The sequence below is a fragment of the Pyrus communis genome, chromosome 4, assembly GCF_041283825.1.
Source record: "Pyrus communis isolate YQ-2024b chromosome 4, ASM4128382v1, whole genome shotgun sequence".
Lineage (NCBI taxonomy): Eukaryota > Viridiplantae > Streptophyta > Magnoliopsida > Rosales > Rosaceae > Pyrus > Pyrus communis.
The window spans coordinates 18,797,733-18,815,594 of record NC_142568.1 but is presented as its reverse complement, the minus strand read 5'-3'; the positions used below and the strand labels follow the sequence as shown (position 1 = coordinate 18,815,594).

At 36.5% G+C, this 17,862-nt stretch overlaps 1 protein-coding gene across 2 annotated transcripts; it reads left to right on the top strand.

The window, feature by feature from the left end:
• The first annotated feature begins 9,558 nt into the window (after positions 1-9,558).
• Positions 9,559-17,387, top strand: LOC137722415 (AMP deaminase). Of its 2 annotated transcripts, none has more exons than XR_011066761.2 (20): positions 9,559-10,212; positions 11,173-11,330; positions 11,538-11,745; positions 12,561-12,739; positions 12,829-12,880; positions 13,003-13,130; positions 13,264-13,443; positions 13,663-13,730; positions 13,859-14,001; positions 14,182-14,243; positions 14,611-14,724; positions 14,863-15,003; positions 15,168-15,320; positions 15,666-15,719; positions 15,796-15,906; positions 15,990-16,163; positions 16,243-16,323; positions 16,545-16,643; positions 16,789-16,913; positions 16,989-17,387. XR_011066761.2 is itself a non-coding variant. In XM_068461410.2 (20 exons), exons 1-19 carry the CDS (start codon positions 9,846-9,848, stop codon positions 16,855-16,857), a joined length of 2,541 nt encoding a protein of 846 aa, XP_068317511.1. In that variant the 5' UTR covers positions 9,592-9,845; the 3' UTR covers positions 16,858-16,866; positions 16,989-17,387. The 2 variants fall into 2 exon arrangements, 1 of the variants encoding a protein (XP_068317511.1); XM_068461410.2 differs by having other exon boundaries at positions 9,592-10,212; positions 16,789-16,866.
• Positions 17,388-17,862: the final 475 nt, after the last annotated feature.

Genomic DNA, 17,862 nt, shown 5'->3' with positions numbered 1-17,862 from the left:
TAAAAAAGGAATATTATCGGAATTTTCCCAACTTAAAAGACATTACCTCTGCAGATACCAACACCATTTGCCAACAAACCCATCTTTTGTGTAATCATTTCTTGTGCATGGAATCAAACAAGCATAAGATGCAATGATAGATCTTTACCACATATACAACTAATTGTTTTTCGATCATGACATCGAACTATTCTTTTTTTTTTTTAAAAGAGAGACCAGCTAGTGATTTGGTCATAGTAGTCCATATTTTTGAAGGTTAGGAAGACTCAAAGAGACATTTCAGCATCTCCTGATCATCATGATGTGATTCATTGAGAATCGAACTCAGAATGTGCCGTATGAAAAAAGAATTTGAAATTCATCCTTAACCACTGAACCCCCGTGATAGTTACGAAATCGAACTCTTGACTAATTCTAATTTTAAGATAATATTTCAAACTTCGTCGCCATTTGACTACTTCACGACTTATAGCATGTTAAGCAGAATATGATTGGAATGCATCTAAAAATTAAACAACGAGAATTTCAGTCTTGATAAAGATTGATGAAGATTTTTTGAGCTGATCGAGACTTGATGGAGTTGACCAGACTCGTAAAATGAACTTATGCGTGATCGTGAGGCAATTACCATAAACTAATTTTTTCACAATACAGACATTTCAGTTTCAGAAAAAAAAAAAAAAAACAAAACAAAACAAAACAAAAAATAAAAAACACACACACACACTAGTTCTCTTTGGACCATGATATGTATTTTCACTTATTTCATTGAAGTATACCAAATTTAAACAAAAAATTATACATCAGAAATTAAAATAATCATAAATTAAGTGTCAAGTTACAAAATATTGGCCCGATAAAGATTGATGAGGATTCGTTGCGGCCATTGAGAAAAGGGAATTTAGTGTGTCTTTTGTCTTCACTTGTTTAGCATGTTGCTTCTTCTATAGAGATTTTTTTTTTTTTTTTTCTGCATTCAAATTTATTGTGCATGCAAGCCTATAAGTTTGTTTCCCCAATATGTGATTTTCTTTTTTACCTAATTCGTTTGGATTTTCTTTTTTGTTTTGCAACTTGTCTTGCAGGTTTTTATCTTTTATGTTTAATTTTAGAGGGGTTTGGTCCTACTCCTATGTCCCCCCTCCTTCTTTTTCTTCTATTTTCTTTTTCTTTATGTCCCATTTTTCTTGTACTTTCTTTTTTGACAGAAGTAAAGTTTATGTTTCTCTTTTTCTATATTTTGTTTTTGTAAGATTTATGTTCATTCCCCAACTGGATGTAATTTTTTTCTTTCATATTAATAAAATTCTCTCATACAACCTAGGTTCCTAAGAAAAACATAATTGAGACTCGATGGAGTTGGACTCGTAGTGTGAGGCAATTACCACAAACCATGTTTTTTGCAGAAATGAAAATTAATGACACATTTCTCAACCAAAAAGTGACACATAAATCATGTGAATCACGTGTAAACCTTTTATTTTTTTATTTTTTGATTGTCGGTAGTTTGAACTTATGTCGTCATATAAGAATTTAATATCTTTCTATCATTGTGGTAAATGGTCACTTGCAAATCGTGATGAGTTATCTTTGTCTATTAAATATAAAAAATAAAAAATGAAATAAAAAATCACGTACCCAAAATAAAGTATAAAAACTAGTTAAAATTTTGAAGCAAACAGAGATATATATCATCACCTAAGCTTCTTTGTATGTATTTGTTTTCTGTTTTTTCTTGGCTCATCCTTTGTATTTTAGTTACGTACCTACTAGGTGAAAGGGATTGAAAATTATTTAAAGATCTATCTCTTGTTTTCTTTCTTCGAACAAATAATGTTATCTACACTAAGAAGATGAAGTGGGCTACGTCTCATAATGGGTTAGTAATAATATGGTTTAAATTCATCTTAGTGATAACCGAACCTAAAATCTCTACTTATCAGTAAGGAGGAATATCAACTTAGTACTAAGTAGCAAAATCTATCTCTTTTAAGTAAATAACAAATATAATAGAAACTGACTCAAAAACAACTTCAAAAGTTGTTTCTTTAGTTATTCTCGACTCAATCTCCTTTCTACATTATCTTAATTATTGTTTGATTATCCCTTAATCTACTTTTTCACCTTTCTAATAGTACTTTTTAGAGTTAAACAACTTCAAAAGGTTTCTATACTAAAAAACAAAAACTTCAAAAGGTTTAGAAAATTTAACTTCCTTGCAAAGTGGATGACACATCGATGAATGATTCCATGAGCAAAAGAGATTACAATATCTTCCATAATTTTAATTTATGAGAAATATGTTATGTTAAAAGCTATTATTGATATTTCAAAAAAGTGATTACACAGTTCTCCTAGTACGAAGCAGCTTCCTTTATTTTGTGAAAAATATCAATAATCATTTAGCAATGTAAACTTAGTGAAATTATTATGCCTTTGAATTTGTGGTCTTAATTAATTAGTAAATGTTGGTGTCAAAACTCGGATAGAGTTTGACTTGGGTTCAACACGTGATTTGCTTCGGGGGTGGCTTTCTATCCCAATGCCACAAGATGGCTCGAGAGAAAGAGAGAGTATGTGCCTACTATTGGAGGCTACCAACGGACAATGTTTGTGTAAAGTTATATAATATAAGACAATAATGAAAGCAAGAAACTGGAATGTAATCATTTCATGATGAAATCAAGATTACTAACGTTGAAAAAAAAGATTCATGGGCTGATAAGCCGATTTACCTAACTGAAAAGTAAATTAATAGACCTCAAATATAAAGAAAGCAGTAAACTCTAGCAAGATTCAAGCCTTGGATGGCACGATAATGCTAGACGAGTCCATCGATATTGTTGGTATTGAGCTAGACTCGAGAGTAAACATTGCCGCAAGGAGGTGATCTAGGTTGGTTGGAATGTTTGTCAACCGAATCATACTACATGGTAGCAGAGTAGTAAGAGTTTCAGATCTCAAGGATCGTAGGTTGGATTTGCTTTGAAGAAAGTTTGAGATTGTAGTTGAAGAGTTGAGAGATTTTACTAAATAACAACTTGGGTTGTGCTGAAAAACAGATGAGTTATTGAGTCTTTAATCGCAGAGATTGAATTTGACGAAGGTCCTTAGCTTGAAGGCTTCTTGTTCTATTTATAGGCATATGAGATGAGCCTCCTTGATCGAATGGTTGAGTTTTCTGGTTCTATTTTAGCTTGAAGTCTTCTAGTTCTATTTACTGACAATAAGTGCAATTCGTGGTTGGTGGTCTTCTTCTTAAACTCACAGTACTCACATGCTACTGGGGTGACGTCAGCTTGTCTGGTGACACGTTCTTCGTCTTTTAAGTTGATGAGATATTCCCGAGCCTAGTCGTCTACGTGGCAGATGTGCTTCGAGGAAGGGCGTGCCTGAGACCTTGAGAAGTTGTGGAGTGCTGGGAAGTGGTTATCCCGAGCCCTAGGAGGTTTCCTCAAGTTGGACTTCAAAGTTGGTGAGCCAGCATCGCACGCCTTAGTGAGCACCTTAAAGAGATATTTGATTACAAGACATGTTTGTTACTAAATCCTAAGAAACTTGTAACGAGCAATCTTTGAGCCAATTTGCCTACGTGTGAGTAAGTAACTCGTAAACTCATGTGAAGCTTAGTGCATGATGTACCAAGTACCCAAAGTCATATATTTTCTACTTTACCCAGTGACATGTCAATCAGCTGGGTGATCGACCGACTCGGATTGTCATTCCTTCGAATGATCTTGGAACAAAAATGAAAAACAGGTATGTACTCAGTCATTTGTTTAGCACCAAATTCTACCGCGGTCCATGTTACCATGTACTGCATCGTGATCGGATGCATTAGTAGTTTTATAGTAGTAGTGTATGTCAATGGATGACTCAATAGAGTTCTCCGTTCCGTTATACATGTAATTGTATGTGTAATGCATTAACAATTGTGAAACGTCAACAATTGATGTTGTTATTTTTTGTAGTTAAACATACCCTTTAGCTATCCACGTGCATAAACAAGTTGGAAACTAATCATTGACGTTATCGTGATTTGTGCTACAACGGATCTTAGCAATCATTAATTGACATATTTAAAGTTAGATGTGAATCTATCAGGTTAATACATGGTCAGTTAACTCGACAAAATTGTTTACGAGTACAAATATCTTGTTGCTTAAGTAATTAAGAGTACAATATATGTACATAAGAGGTCAGGTTGCAAGAAAGCATGATCAACTTCAATCAACATATGATTTGCTTCCTTTATTCTGGTCGAATATGAATTTGCTTCCTGAATAATTCTTTTTTTCTTTTTGTTTGCCGATCGAATTTAATTAGATGTTAACAATATTTGAGAAAATGACTGGAAATAGCGGTAATCGCCTAATACGATCACATCAATGAATCGATTATCCAAGATGGGCTATTGTCTATGTGAGATTATGTCTAAGCTTAAGGGATACTACTGTATTAATAACACTTTTTTTTAGAGCAAGCAGGATATTCATTGATAGATCAAAATAATACGTACATATTGGATGACAGAGTACATTTAAATGAGTATCGATAAAAATCTTGTCAGGATTTCAACCCGATCAAAGAAAAAAATAACATTCCGCACCAACAAATTACAAAGTTGTATTATCCTCAAGATAAAATCTATATTGCATCAGAAGTTTCGTAAAAGCAAATCAATAGATGCTCCTCAAACTAAATCAGTTTATGAAAAACTTATAACTTCACAAAATCAGTTTATAGTACTATAATTTGATGGTATTTCTTTTTGCTTAGAAGTGAGAGGTTTTAGATTCGAATCTCGTGGATGACAAATTCGATACTAAATTGGGCTGCCTATTGTGTGGTTAGCTGAACTCTCCGTCTTCTAGTGTAAAAATATCGATGTACTAAAAAAACAAAAAAAACAAAAAAAAAAACATTATAGATCCAATCATCCAAATCATTACTTTAATTAAAAGAGCTTTATTTTGGGATACAAAATCTCTTATTTTTTTGGGTAAATTACACTTTCATACCTCAGGTTTGGTGTTTATTTTAATTCCTTACAACATCTTCAAAACATTTCACTTTCATACCTTAAGTACTATTTTATTTCAAAATAATGTGACATCCCACATCGCCCAGGGGAGTGATCCTTAAATGTATATTCTCATCTCTACCTAGCACAAGGCCTTTTGGGAGCTCACTGGCTTCGGGTTCTGTAGGAACTCCGAAGTTAAGTGAGAAGGGGGCTAGAGCAATCCCATGATGGGTGACCCACTTGGAAGTTGCTCGTGAGTTCCTAAAAACAAAACCGTGAGGGCGTAGTGGGCCCAAAGCGGACAATATCGTGCTACAGTGGTGGAGCGGGCCCGAGAAGTGATCCACCCCGGGTCGGGATGTGACAATTTGGTATCAGAGCCTAACCCTGGCCGCGGGTGTGCCGACGAGGACGTCGGGCCCCTAAGGGGGGTGGATTGTGACATCCCACATCCCCCAGGGAGTGATTCTTAAATGTATATTCCCATCCCTACCTAGCACCAGACCTTTTGGGAGCTCACTGGCTTCGGGTTCCGTAGGAACTCCGAAGTTAAGCGAGAAGGGGGTTAGAGCAATCCCATGATGGGTGACCCACTGGGAAGTTGCTCGTGAGTTCCCAAAAACAAAACCGTGAGGGCGTAGTGGGCCCAAAGCGGACAATATCGTGCTACGGTGGTGGAGCGGGGCCGGGAAGTGATCCACCCCGGGTCGGGATGTGACAAATAATGCCTCCGTTACATTTTTCATCTATTAATCCTTTAAATGCTGACGTGGCTGCCACATGACTGCCACATGACTGCCAAATGTATTACACGTGGCAAAAAAAAAATTAAAATTTTTTTTTTAAACCTTAATCTTCAAAAAAAAAAAAAAAAAAAAAAAAATCAAAAGCTGCAACACATCCCTGCAACCCACCCCGCCCATTATTCCTTCTGCCCCTGCCCCGGCACACAAACGACCCACTTAAACCCACCTTCCTCCATGACCCACCTTACCCAAAAACCCGCATTCTGCACCCACCCTCTTCTTCACATTCCACTTCTTAAATCCACACCTATTGGGAGGATCTGTGTTGCAGGGAAAGGAGATGGGTTTTTTTTTTCCTTTTCTTTTCTGGGTTGCAGGTACTGGGTGCGGAGGAGGAGGTGGAGGATGGGTGCACAATGGGTTTGGGGAAGACGGGAGGGAAAGAAAGGGGTGGTTTATTTTTTTATTTTTTATTTTTTTGTTCTTCTTTTGGGTTGCGGGTTGGGGGGGATGGGAATATGGGTGCGGATGAGGATGTGGAGGATGAGTGGGAATGGTTTTGGATTTGGGTTGCAGGGAGGGACAACGAATGGATCGATGAAGATGATGGTGTTTTGGCGGCGCCCGGGGGGGGGATTAATGGGTTTTGGTTTTGGGGGGGAATGAATAATGGGCGGGGTGGGTTGTAGGGATGTGTGTGCAGCTTTTGATTTTTTTTTTTTTTTTTTGCCACGTGGCAGCAACGTGGCAACCATGTTAGGCCATCTCTAACCGAAGAGTCTAAAGGGCCGAAAATAGCCCGAAAACCGTCTCCAACCGAGGGCTAGGCCAGAGGGTTGTGAAATCTGAGAAGGGCCCCACGGAATTGGAGAAGGCTACAGGGCTGGCCAGAAAAACTGGAAATCCTATCGGTTATTGTCACATCTCGGCTTGGCGCGGGACCACTTCCCGGGCCCGACTCCACCGTAGCACGATATTGTCCGCTTTGGGCCCCCATCACACCTTCACGGTTTTGTTTCTGGGAACTCACACAAGAACTTCCCAGTGGGCCACCCATCATGAGAGTGCTCTCGCGCGCTACTCGCTTAACTTCGGAGTTCCAACAAAACCCGAAGCCAGTGAGCTCCCAAAATGCCTCGTGCTAGGTAGAGATGTGAATATGCATATAAGGATCACTCCCCTGGACGATGTGGGATGTCACAGTTATAACCAACAGGAATACGTTCCTATTATGACAATAATACATTTATACTAAATAATAGCAATGTATTCCTATCGATTATAACCGACATGAATGCTTTGATTAATTTTTTTTTTTACCATTTTATTATTATTTTTTATTTACAAAATTTTTCCTATAACTTCTATTTTTCATATTTTTTTAAAATACTATTTTTTTCCTATAACTTTTATTTTACAAAATTTGTTTCATATGTTTTTTTTTAAATTCTATTTTTCCTATAACTTCTATTTCACAAAATTTGTTTCATTTTATTTTAAATTCTATTTTTTCCCTATAACTTCTATTTCACAAAATTTGTTTCATATTTTTTTTAATTCTATTTTTTTCCTATAACTTCCTAAGCCATTATACAACATTAAATTAAATTAAGTAACATGAAAACAAAATTAAACAATATGAAACAACATTAAATTACATTAACCAACATAAAAATTATACTACATAAAAAAACATTTAACAACATTTAAGTTGTAGTTTTTAAATAATAAATTATGTTTGGCCCTATGGCCCTCGATTGGAGACGGAAGCAAATATGACCTTGTACTATTCATTAAAATATTAATATCTTGGAGAATCTTGGAGGGCCAGATGGCTAAAACGAGCCCTCTGGCCAGCCATCGGTTAAAGATGACCTTAGCACTTAACGGATTAATGGATGGAAAATGTAACGGAGTTATTATTTTGAAATAAAACAATACTTAAGGTATGAAAGTGAAATGTTTTGAAGATGTTGTAAAGAATTGAAATAGATCCCAAAAATAAGGTATGAAAGTGTAATTTACCCTTTTTTTATATTTATTTTCCATTTTCCTTCTTCACAGTTCAAAGCTAGAAACCAAAAAAGGGGATCATGAGTCTCTACATTTAAGTTTCATGCATTTATCCGCAATTTGCTATATTCTCATAATCTAACGACCAAAGACATGGCACATTAAATTTAATAGCTAACTCCAATTTATTTTGTTAAATAACCATAGGCTTTACAACAAATTAAGTTCTGCCGTTTTCATCATATATTTGCCCTAAATGAGTTCCATCCTTTTCATCCCTGCTTAACTTGCCCTTTTTATTTTTATTTTTTATTTTTACAGAAAGGGCTAATAATCTAAACATCATAATGACATAAGTACCTAACAGTATCATCATCTGACGGTCAATACACTCCTTGAATGTTATTACAATATATTTGACCGTTAGATGATTATAATACTATGTATTTGTGTATTGTAGCCAAATCCTAAAAAAAAAAAAAGAATTGAAAATTATAATGATACTAACTCACGAGTTATAATATAAATAAATTAACAGAAATATATAACGATGTGACGTTACACTAAAAAATTAATAAACTAATAATGTGTAGCGACGTGACAATCACATTAAAACGTTACTCGAAAATACTAGGAAAAAAAAAGAATTTTAACAAAGCACTCAAAGTACTGTTTACTTTTAACGAAAGATTATGTTTTTACCTTTTACTACACATTTATTTATTAAAACAAAATTTTTTTTTTCAAACTTTTCATTAATTTTCTTAAAAAAAAAACAGGTGTTAAGCGGGTTTCTCAGAGCATAATTCACTTACTTAAAACGGAACACAAACGAATGAACTTTTGTTTCCTCTTTTAACATGTGGCCAGAAAATCCCCCAACGAGCGTATGTGGCATCTCATAATATTCATATGGATAATGAAAGTGACTCAACAATCCACTCTCCCTTGTACACGAAATGCTGCTCTGCTCTGTCTTCCTATCAAAACCCACATTGGTTGGACCCCGGCCCCACCCCACTCTCAATTAATAAATTCAAAATTACGCATACAAACAAAACAAATAATCAACACCAACCGCTTAACCCTATTTTTAATTTATCATTGTTTTTCTGTATTAAGGTTTATTGGTATTTTTATTTATTTGTAAGAGATAGATTTTATGTATGATTCTCGTCAAAGACGAATTCGAACCACATTATTCTTAACCTATTATAAGACTAAGCCTACCCTATCCCCACACTAATGATAATACATTTATCTAAATTACGAGAAAAGAAGGTATAGAAGATGGATCGCTCTGTTTTAATCAATTTTCCTACACTCAAGTCAAAGCAGAGATCTTAGATTTATGGCCACATTGCAATAATATTTTTCTTCGCATTGATCATTCTTAGTTTAACAAGCGATTTCAATATCAAATTATTCTAAGCAAACTATTTTATAATTAACCTAAATCGACATCATTTTCTGTAAATACATCGTTTAATTAAAAAAAAAAAACTTTAATGAAAAACTTCCGGTACTGTTCACTTTAACGAAAAATCACATTTTTACACTAAGAAGTCAATTCTGGTACTATTTAATTTACCCTTTATTTTGTTCTTATCGTTAAAACTTAAAAATTTCAAATTATTTTTATTAATTTTCCTTTAAAAAAACTCAGATCTGAACCTTTTGCAACAAGCAAATAGACAAAAACCAAATAATAACTATTTAAAATTATTCTGCAAAAGCGGCGATAAAAAGCAGCAAAGCACTCAACATTTTCCTAATTATTTAAATAAACTTTCTACTAACACTGTCACCGCCGATTAATTAAAAACAACTGAGGGAATATGTCCTCTTCTCCTCTCGCCTTCTCTCATAAATACTGACGCAAGTCTCGCTTGTCCCGAATACAAACGGAGTGCACTATCCCTGTTCTCTCTCTCTGCTCGCCTCAGCTCTTTCAGTAGGGTTTTGTTTTCTCTCTCTAGAACTCGCACAATCCAATCGGACCGACATTTTCTCTCTCCTGATTCCCTGTCCTCGGCAGGGCGGAACCGTGAGCGAGAGATATGGAGTCGTACGCGCTACATTTGGCCATGGCTGCTCTGGTTGGAGCTTCGGTGGTGGCTGTGTCGGCCTACTACATGCACCGCAAAACCCTAACTCAGCTTTTGGAGTTTGCCAAGACGGTGGAGAAGGAGAGGGAGGGCGACTCCGACGGCGGCTGTGGCGGTGGCGACTCGCCGCAGAATATGAAGAAGCGTAGGAGTCACGCGCGGCGCAAGGGCAACGGGTACTACCGGCGGAACGCGGCGTCTTTACCGGACGTGACGGCGATTTCTGGAGGGATTGACGGTGATGATCATAGGCGCAACGGATTTCTACCCGTCGACGGTATTCCGGCCGGGTTGCCGAGGCTGCACACTCTCCCGGAAGGTATGCTCAGCTGAACTTGACACCAGAGTGATCAATTTCGCTTTAATTTCTGACTTTCAATTTGATACGTATAGCAGTAACGGTACGACGTCGTGTTTGGACTGGCTTCATCACTTAGACTTGTGATATAGTTTTTCATTAGATTATCAATGCCTTAATTACTCCTTCTAAATTACTGTGTGTTGGTATTTGGTAATATAATTTTTGTACTAATTGAAATGCTAATAGGTTTTCCCATAAATGGTGTATCTTTGTGTGGAGAAGCATAGGAAGGACACTCATTTACTTTCTTTTCTTGAGCCTAAGCAATGAATAAAACAAAAAAAACTAAAACTTCGTGTCCCTTGGTCTGAGAACTTCGTTGTTGAAAGCCACTGCCAAATTACTTGAATAAGCCATGAAGAAAGAAACAAAGAAAAGGAATTGATGGTATGTTGTGATTGTGCAAATCTTTAACTGTCGAATGACGACAAGGAAAATACTACAATATGCACGACACAGATCGGTGCGACAAATTTACTATATACAACACAAATCCGATGAGACAAATTAGCTATACACAAAGCAAATGCGATGAGACAAATTTTTCAAGCATATGTTATCCATGTGCAGACCGGCAAATGGATTTTAAATTTCATCTTTGCACACCTTAAGGTGGCACTATTGGCTGGGACATGATGGCAAAGAACTTAGTATGAAATTCATGCAAGTAGTAAGGAGATATTTTCTTTTACGATGTAAATTTGTTTATGCTTGATATTGTTACCAGGACGGGGTATAATATGAAGTGTTTAAAGCCTAGTGTTTCATGAGTTTTCATTTAACCTCTGATTTGATTTCTTGCCTTCGAGTAAGATCTCAAGGTTACTTTCTGTCATCCTCAAATTGTTGTTATGAACAAACCAATGAGATAGGTGCCAGTTTTCTATTCTGTTTAAGTACATAGTTCTTCTTTTTCAGGGAAATCTACTGAGCTTGCGAATTCAGTTAAGAGAACCGGTAGTCTTATCCGACCAACTTCTCCCAAGTCTCCAGCTGCAAGTGCAAGTGCCTTTGAGAGTGTAGAAGGATCAGATGATGAAGACAACATGACTGACAATTCTAAACTTGGCACTGTGGTGAGTTTATTCAGCCTCTGTGCATTGTGTCTGTCAGATATGGTGCAAGCGTCCATAATCTTACTTGCTCTAAATTGACATGGGGCCACACATCATTATCACACAATCCAGCGAAAGTTTATTTTTCAGGCGAAATATTTATGTTGATTTCTGTTATTCTCTAAATTTTCTTACGAATCTTTTGGACTATTTTGACATCGCTTGCAGGGGCCCGATGGTAAGATAATATATGAAAATTTACCGAACCATGTTAATACCAATGGAGAGCAAATACCTATAGCTCCTACAAGTATGATTAGGTCCCATAGTGTATCTGGTGACCTGCATGGTGTCCAGCCTGATCCAATTGCAGCTGATATCCTAAGGAAAGAGCCAGAACAAGAGACTTTTGCACGACTTAACATTACTCCAACGGGTATGAACTCTCTCGTCCCTAGACGTACACATTTTTGGTTGATTTGTTTGTTTATTTATTTCGTGCATATATTTACAAAGATGTGTACCTGTGAAGTGTTTTGGATAGACCTGCTGTATATGATTGAACATGACTTTTTGCTGCTCATTAAATAGATACTAATGCAAATAATCATATATATATATATATATATATAGTGTTAGGATCCGGGGACACATGCTTTTGACACACGTTTTTGTGGGGCCCACTATATAATGTATTTCAACGATCCAACCTCCTACCTTTTATGTCTTACCTCAAAGATCATGTCTACTCAAAATCGCCAAATTCGAAACCATATGACTGTTGGATTAAATTAGTGTTTCTTTGTTGAACCATATTTGTCCATTTTCTTCACTACAAATGAATGTCTTAATGGTTTTTTATTTCTGTATATTTTGCAAGGATGATCTATGAATAATGTACTAAAGTATAGGCGGTTTGGATCATTGAAATATATTATGAAGTGTGCCCTACAAAATGGGTGTCAAAACATTCATATATTAATGCTAGTAATATATTAATTCTGTTAAATTTAATATCAGTTTGAAGAAGCACACATATTCTGGTTGTACAAATACTCGTGGTCAAAATCTGAACAATGTTCTTTCAACTTCCCATGTTCACCATATTTGTGCTTCCTATTTGTTGGTTTTAATGAGTTACTGATTGCGTTTTTTAACTAGTTTTAAAAAGCTGATTGCAAATTGTAATATTGAAACTGGGGAGTTAGGATCTCATCTTCATGGTTCTATCTTTGTCTATAATTTTTTCAGAAGTGCCATCTAGCGATGAAGCGGAGGTCTACGTGGTTCTTCAAGAATGCCTTGAATTGCGAACAAGATATTTATTCACCGAGACAGTTGCTCCGTGGGAGAAGGAAATTATATCAGACCCAAGTACCCCAAAACCTAACCCAGCTCCATTTTCTTATACTTCTGAGGGGAAGTCTGATGTGAGTTTTTACTTGTTAATTCTACAAGCTATAACTCAGGAAACCTGTGTTCTTCTGTTGTCCAATTAACATTCTTCTTTATTCGGCAGCATTATTTCGAAATGCAAGACGGGGTTGTTCATGTGTATCCAAATAAAGATTGTAAGTGGCTGTTTTTGTGTATTGTCTTTTGTTTGTCATAACTGAGGCATTTTTATTCATTTGCAGTGTTCTTTTTGATGAATTTCCGATGTAGAGATCTTGATACCCTCCCTCTTTTGCAGCAAAAGAAGAACTTTTTCCTGTTGCTGATGCAACAACGTTTTTCACTGACCTACATCACATACTCCGAGTTACAGCAGCAGGGAATATCAGAACTTTATGCCATCATCGGCTGAATCTTCTGGAACAAGTAAGCAGACTTGTGTTGATAAGACTTGTGTTGATAATTAATACTTATTAGTCATTAAGACTCCTTCCAATGATCTTTCTATGCTGGAGTAGTAATAGTTGTTCAACAATGTTCTTATTTGTCTGTCATTCAGAAATTCAATCTTCACTTAATGCTTAATGCGGATAGGGAGTTTCTGGCTCAGAAGAGTGCTCCTCATCGTGACTTTTATAATGTAAGAAAAGTAGATACACATGTTCATCACTCAGCATGCATGAACCAGAAACATCTTTTGAGGTTTATAAAATCAAAGTTGAGGAAGGAGCCTGATGAGGTAATTTGAAATCGTTATGCAGATATGTTGTCGAGTGATTTTCTATTTTTTTCTTCCATTTATTTCTGTCAACTGTGGATAATCATTCCAAACTATCAAGTTTGTAAGGTGCTATGCATATGGTCACTCAACTGTTGGTTTCAATGAGATTTATTATAATGTTGGTTATGGTTATTGCATGATTTTCACTAATACCTCAAGTTCTGTGCTTCTTGTCAGGTTGTAATATTTAGAGATGGAACCTATTTGACCTTGAAAGAGGTTTTTGAGAGTTTGGATTTGACTGGGTATCCTTTTGCCTATTTTAATTAATAAAAAGATGCATTTCGAGTCTTACTATCAATCCTTGTTCATGTATTTCTATTGTATATTTTAAGCTATGGGATGTAATATCTGTTCACATTTGTTTCAACAGGCACGACCTAAATGTTGACCTTTTGGATGTTCATGCTGACAAGAGTACATTTCATCGTTTTGATAAGTTTAATCTTAAGTACAACCCCTGTGGTCAAAGTAGGCTCCGGGAGATTTTCCTTAAGCAGGATAATCTTATTCAAGGTATAGTTTTTTGTTTTCTCAACTATTATAAGGTTACTGGGTGATAGTAAAGAATTAGATTCTTAAGCCATGGGCTTGAATAGTTGTTTCTATCCACTTCAGTCAATTTTGATGAAGCTTAGTTTTTTAGTCGTTGATCAATGTATGAAGTGTCAGATTTGATAATCTCTTCTTGAATAGGACGTTTCCTTGCTGAGCTGACAAAACAAGTGTTTTCTGATCTTGCTGCCAGTAAATATCAGGTGCTTCCTTGATCCAGTTTGCAGATAGTTTTTACTTGTTCTAGTTTCTATCTTCTCTTTGTAATTGTTTGTTTTGCAAGTATGCTTGTTAAGATGAGATTAATACTCTACATTCTAGTGGCGTTTTTAATTGTGTGATTTCTTGATTCCCCAATGAGTTATATATAAATTCATTTAACCATAGGCATATGTCAATAAGTTTTAGGTTTCTGAGTTATCATTCCGTTGCCATGCCTGAAGTTCAATGTCATTGATATGGAACCAATGCCACTTCCTCTACATTCTCTCTCATTATCGTGTGTCTATGTTATCTTTCTGCATGTTTGGATAGATCAACCTCGCCTGATGTTCCATATTTCTTGTGCAGATGGCTGAGTACAGGATATCGATATATGGTAGGAAGCAGAGTGAGTGGGACCAAATGGCTAGTTGGATAGTGAACAATGAATTGTACAGTGAGAATGTTGTTTGGTTGATTCAGGTAAACACAAAATTCGCAGTTCGCTGTGACATTTATAAGAATCTTGGGATTGTATGGTACTGTTCCACTTAAGCACTTTTTTAAAAGTCTTGAATGCTACTCATACTTATGGTTCTTGTATTTTCCTTATTCTTTCAGCTGCCCCGGCTGTACAATATATACAAGGAAATGGGAATAGTAACATCATTTCAGAACATTCTTGACAATATCTTTATTCCACTGTTTGAGGTTACTGTAGATCCAGATTCCCATCCACAGTTGCACGTTTTCCTGAAACAGGTTTGCATCTTGTCAAATTGTACAATTTTTCCCCTGAAACATCTCTCGCTCTCTCTCTCTCTCTCTCTCTCTCTCTCTGTGTATCGTGTGTGCGTTTCATGTTTTTGAAGCATTTATCTAATTCCAAAATAAATGCTTTGAGTTAAACATGTTTGATCTTCCAGGTTGTGGGGTTAGATTTGGTGGACGACGAAAGCAAACCTGAAAGACGCCCCACGAAACACATGCCAACACCAGCACAATGGACCAATGTATTCAATCCCGCATTTTCATACTACTTGTACTACTGTTATGCTAATCTCTACACATTAAACAAGGTACATGTTCTGCAGTCCAAAGATTTTTATGCCATACTATGTGTTCTATTACCTAAATTCTATTCCCCATACAAGTTTGAGCAGCTTTGTGACTAGAGTAGCATAGCTTCTTGGGAATCCTTCTTTGCTTTTCTTTTTCCAATGTTGTCAGTCTCGTTTGCTTTGGTTGCAACACCAGGGCTTATATTCCACGAACTTTGGTTGTTATTTACTCACATATTTTGAGGTATCTTTACAATGTTTAGCGGTTGCTTAACTTGTTTTTTTAGTCCTTGTAATTGTGACACCATGTAAGTTTGTCATGAATTGGCATTAAGTGCTGAGCCGTTGGATTTTTGTTTTCAGCTTCGTGAATCTAAGGGCATGAGGACAATCAATCTCCGTCCACATTCTGGGGAGGTATTTTTTAAAAGATATATTTTCTATTTGATCACAAGCATACATAATGCGAAGTCATTTATTCAATATTTTTCAGGCTGGTGACATTGACCACCTTGCTGCAACCTTTCTTACCGCAACTAATATTGCACATGGAATCAATTTGAGAAAATCTCCTGTACTTCAATATCTATATTATTTATCCCAGGTAAGGAAAATTTTCTTATTTTATATAAATGACTTATCTTTTGCAATTTTTTATTGGCTGCCATGTGTTGTTTGTCTCATCAGATTGGTCTGGCTATGTCACCCCTGAGCAACAATTCATTGTTTTTGGACTACCATCGGAACCCTTTTCCTGTGTTTTTCTTACGGGGTCTTAATGTTTCTCTTTCCACCGATGATCCTCTCCAAATCCACTTAACAAAAGAACCTTTGGTGGAAGAATATAGTATAGCTGCTTCTGTAAGCTCTCTCTCTCTCTCTCTCTCTCTCTCTAATGGTAATAAAGACCCAATTATTTATAAGTCCTTCCTTTACACAGGTATGGAAATTGAGCTCATGTGATTTATGTGAAATTGCCCGTAATTCAGTCTACCAATCAGGTTTTTCACATGCACTGAAGGTAAGTTACTGCGTTACTGAATTACATAACCTATAGTTCCCCCATCTAGCTAGATACTAGAATCAAGTGTGCAGTTGATTTCTTTAAAATATGAACCACGTTTATATTAGTTTCCCCAATCTGCACTCGGTTTTTGGTAAGGCTTTATTTCTATGATTTCTCTGATATGTCCGATTTGTTCCTCTAATGTCGAACTTAAGTCATCAAATTTTGTGGTGCAGTCGCACTGGATAGGCAGAGAGTACTACAAGAGAGGACCAGATGGAAATGATATCCACAGAACAAATGTGCCTCATATCCGGGTGGAATTTCGTGACACGGTGTGGAACTTTCTCTGAGATTTCCAGTCATGCTTGTTCTATGCTTCATCTCTCTCTCTCTCTCACACGCACACACATGCCCGCACACACAAGCCTTGGGGAAGACTGAAAGAACTAAGAGATATACCTATCACTGTGCTTGCAGATCTGGAGAGACGAGATGCAACAGGTCTATCTCGGCAAGGCCATTATCCCAAAAGAAGTCGACAGGTGAATCCCAAAGGCATGTGCAACTTTAACCCCTTCTTGAAGAGTAATCTGATACCGGAGGTAGGACTGGATAGCGATTCTTGTTCAAATAATAGGTATTTTGGTAGGAAATCTTACAGAAACACATTTTTTCAGGTGAGGAAGTTGCATCTATGCCCCGTAGCTGTGTGGAAGTATGGTAATCATGGAAACTGAGATGACAGGCACCGGAGAAGACGTGCAAACACAAGGCAAACTGGGTCGAGAAATGAGGTGGACATGTATATGCTCAATCAAAAAGTACAAACAGCGAGAAAACGCGACTATAATAGCCTTAGTTAAATAAGAAGTGGTTTTTGTACCCAAGTAATTAGGGTTAGTTTAATAATTAGCTTCAATGTTACCTAAATACTCTACTGTCGCAGTTAGTTTTATGTAAAACCATGTAAGATGTCGCCGTACAAAGGGTTATCCATGGCAAGAAGGAAAATCTCGCTTTGTTTCGAGTTATGACTCGGTTTTGCTAATATACCGCATCACATGCTTACAAACTCAGCCTTGCGCTCTTGTAACTTCACAGTACAGCGCAAGCTGTCGATATGCTTCATTGTTCTACAGCACTCATCGTATCATGGTCGGATTTGATTGACTGGTGATGGAATAGGGACATGACTCATGAGGGCATCATTCAGCACCATGAACAATCCGCCCTCAATGGCTTCATGATTGATCCGTTATTAAGTATTTAATTCGTTGTTAAGTATTTGATTACAAATTTCAACGGGAAAATTGCACTTTCTAATTCCATATATGTTACTAAACACATGAGTGTTAAAAAGTGAATTTTCATACTCATGTTATAGTGAAAGCGGGCTTAGCCTCACAATGAACTAGCAATAATGTGGTTTCAATTCGTCTTTGGCGAGAATCAAACCTAAGACCAGTCACTTAAAAATAAAGAAATACCACTAAACCGTAATACTAAGTGACAGTAACAACAACCATTAGTAACTGACCAATACTAGCTATA

Excerpts from the sequence above, each read along its gene's own strand:
- LOC137722415 (XM_068461410.2), top strand. The coding sequence starts at position 9,846 with ATGGAGTCGTACGCGCTACATTTGGCCATGGCTGCTCTGGTTGGAGCT. Across the intron at positions 14,725-14,862 it reads ATGTTGTTTGGTTGATTCAG|CTGCCCCGGCTGTACAATAT; the intron begins GTAAACACAAAA and ends TTATTCTTTCAG. Across the intron at positions 15,004-15,167 it reads TGCACGTTTTCCTGAAACAG|GTTGTGGGGTTAGATTTGGT; the intron begins GTTTGCATCTTG and ends TTGATCTTCCAG.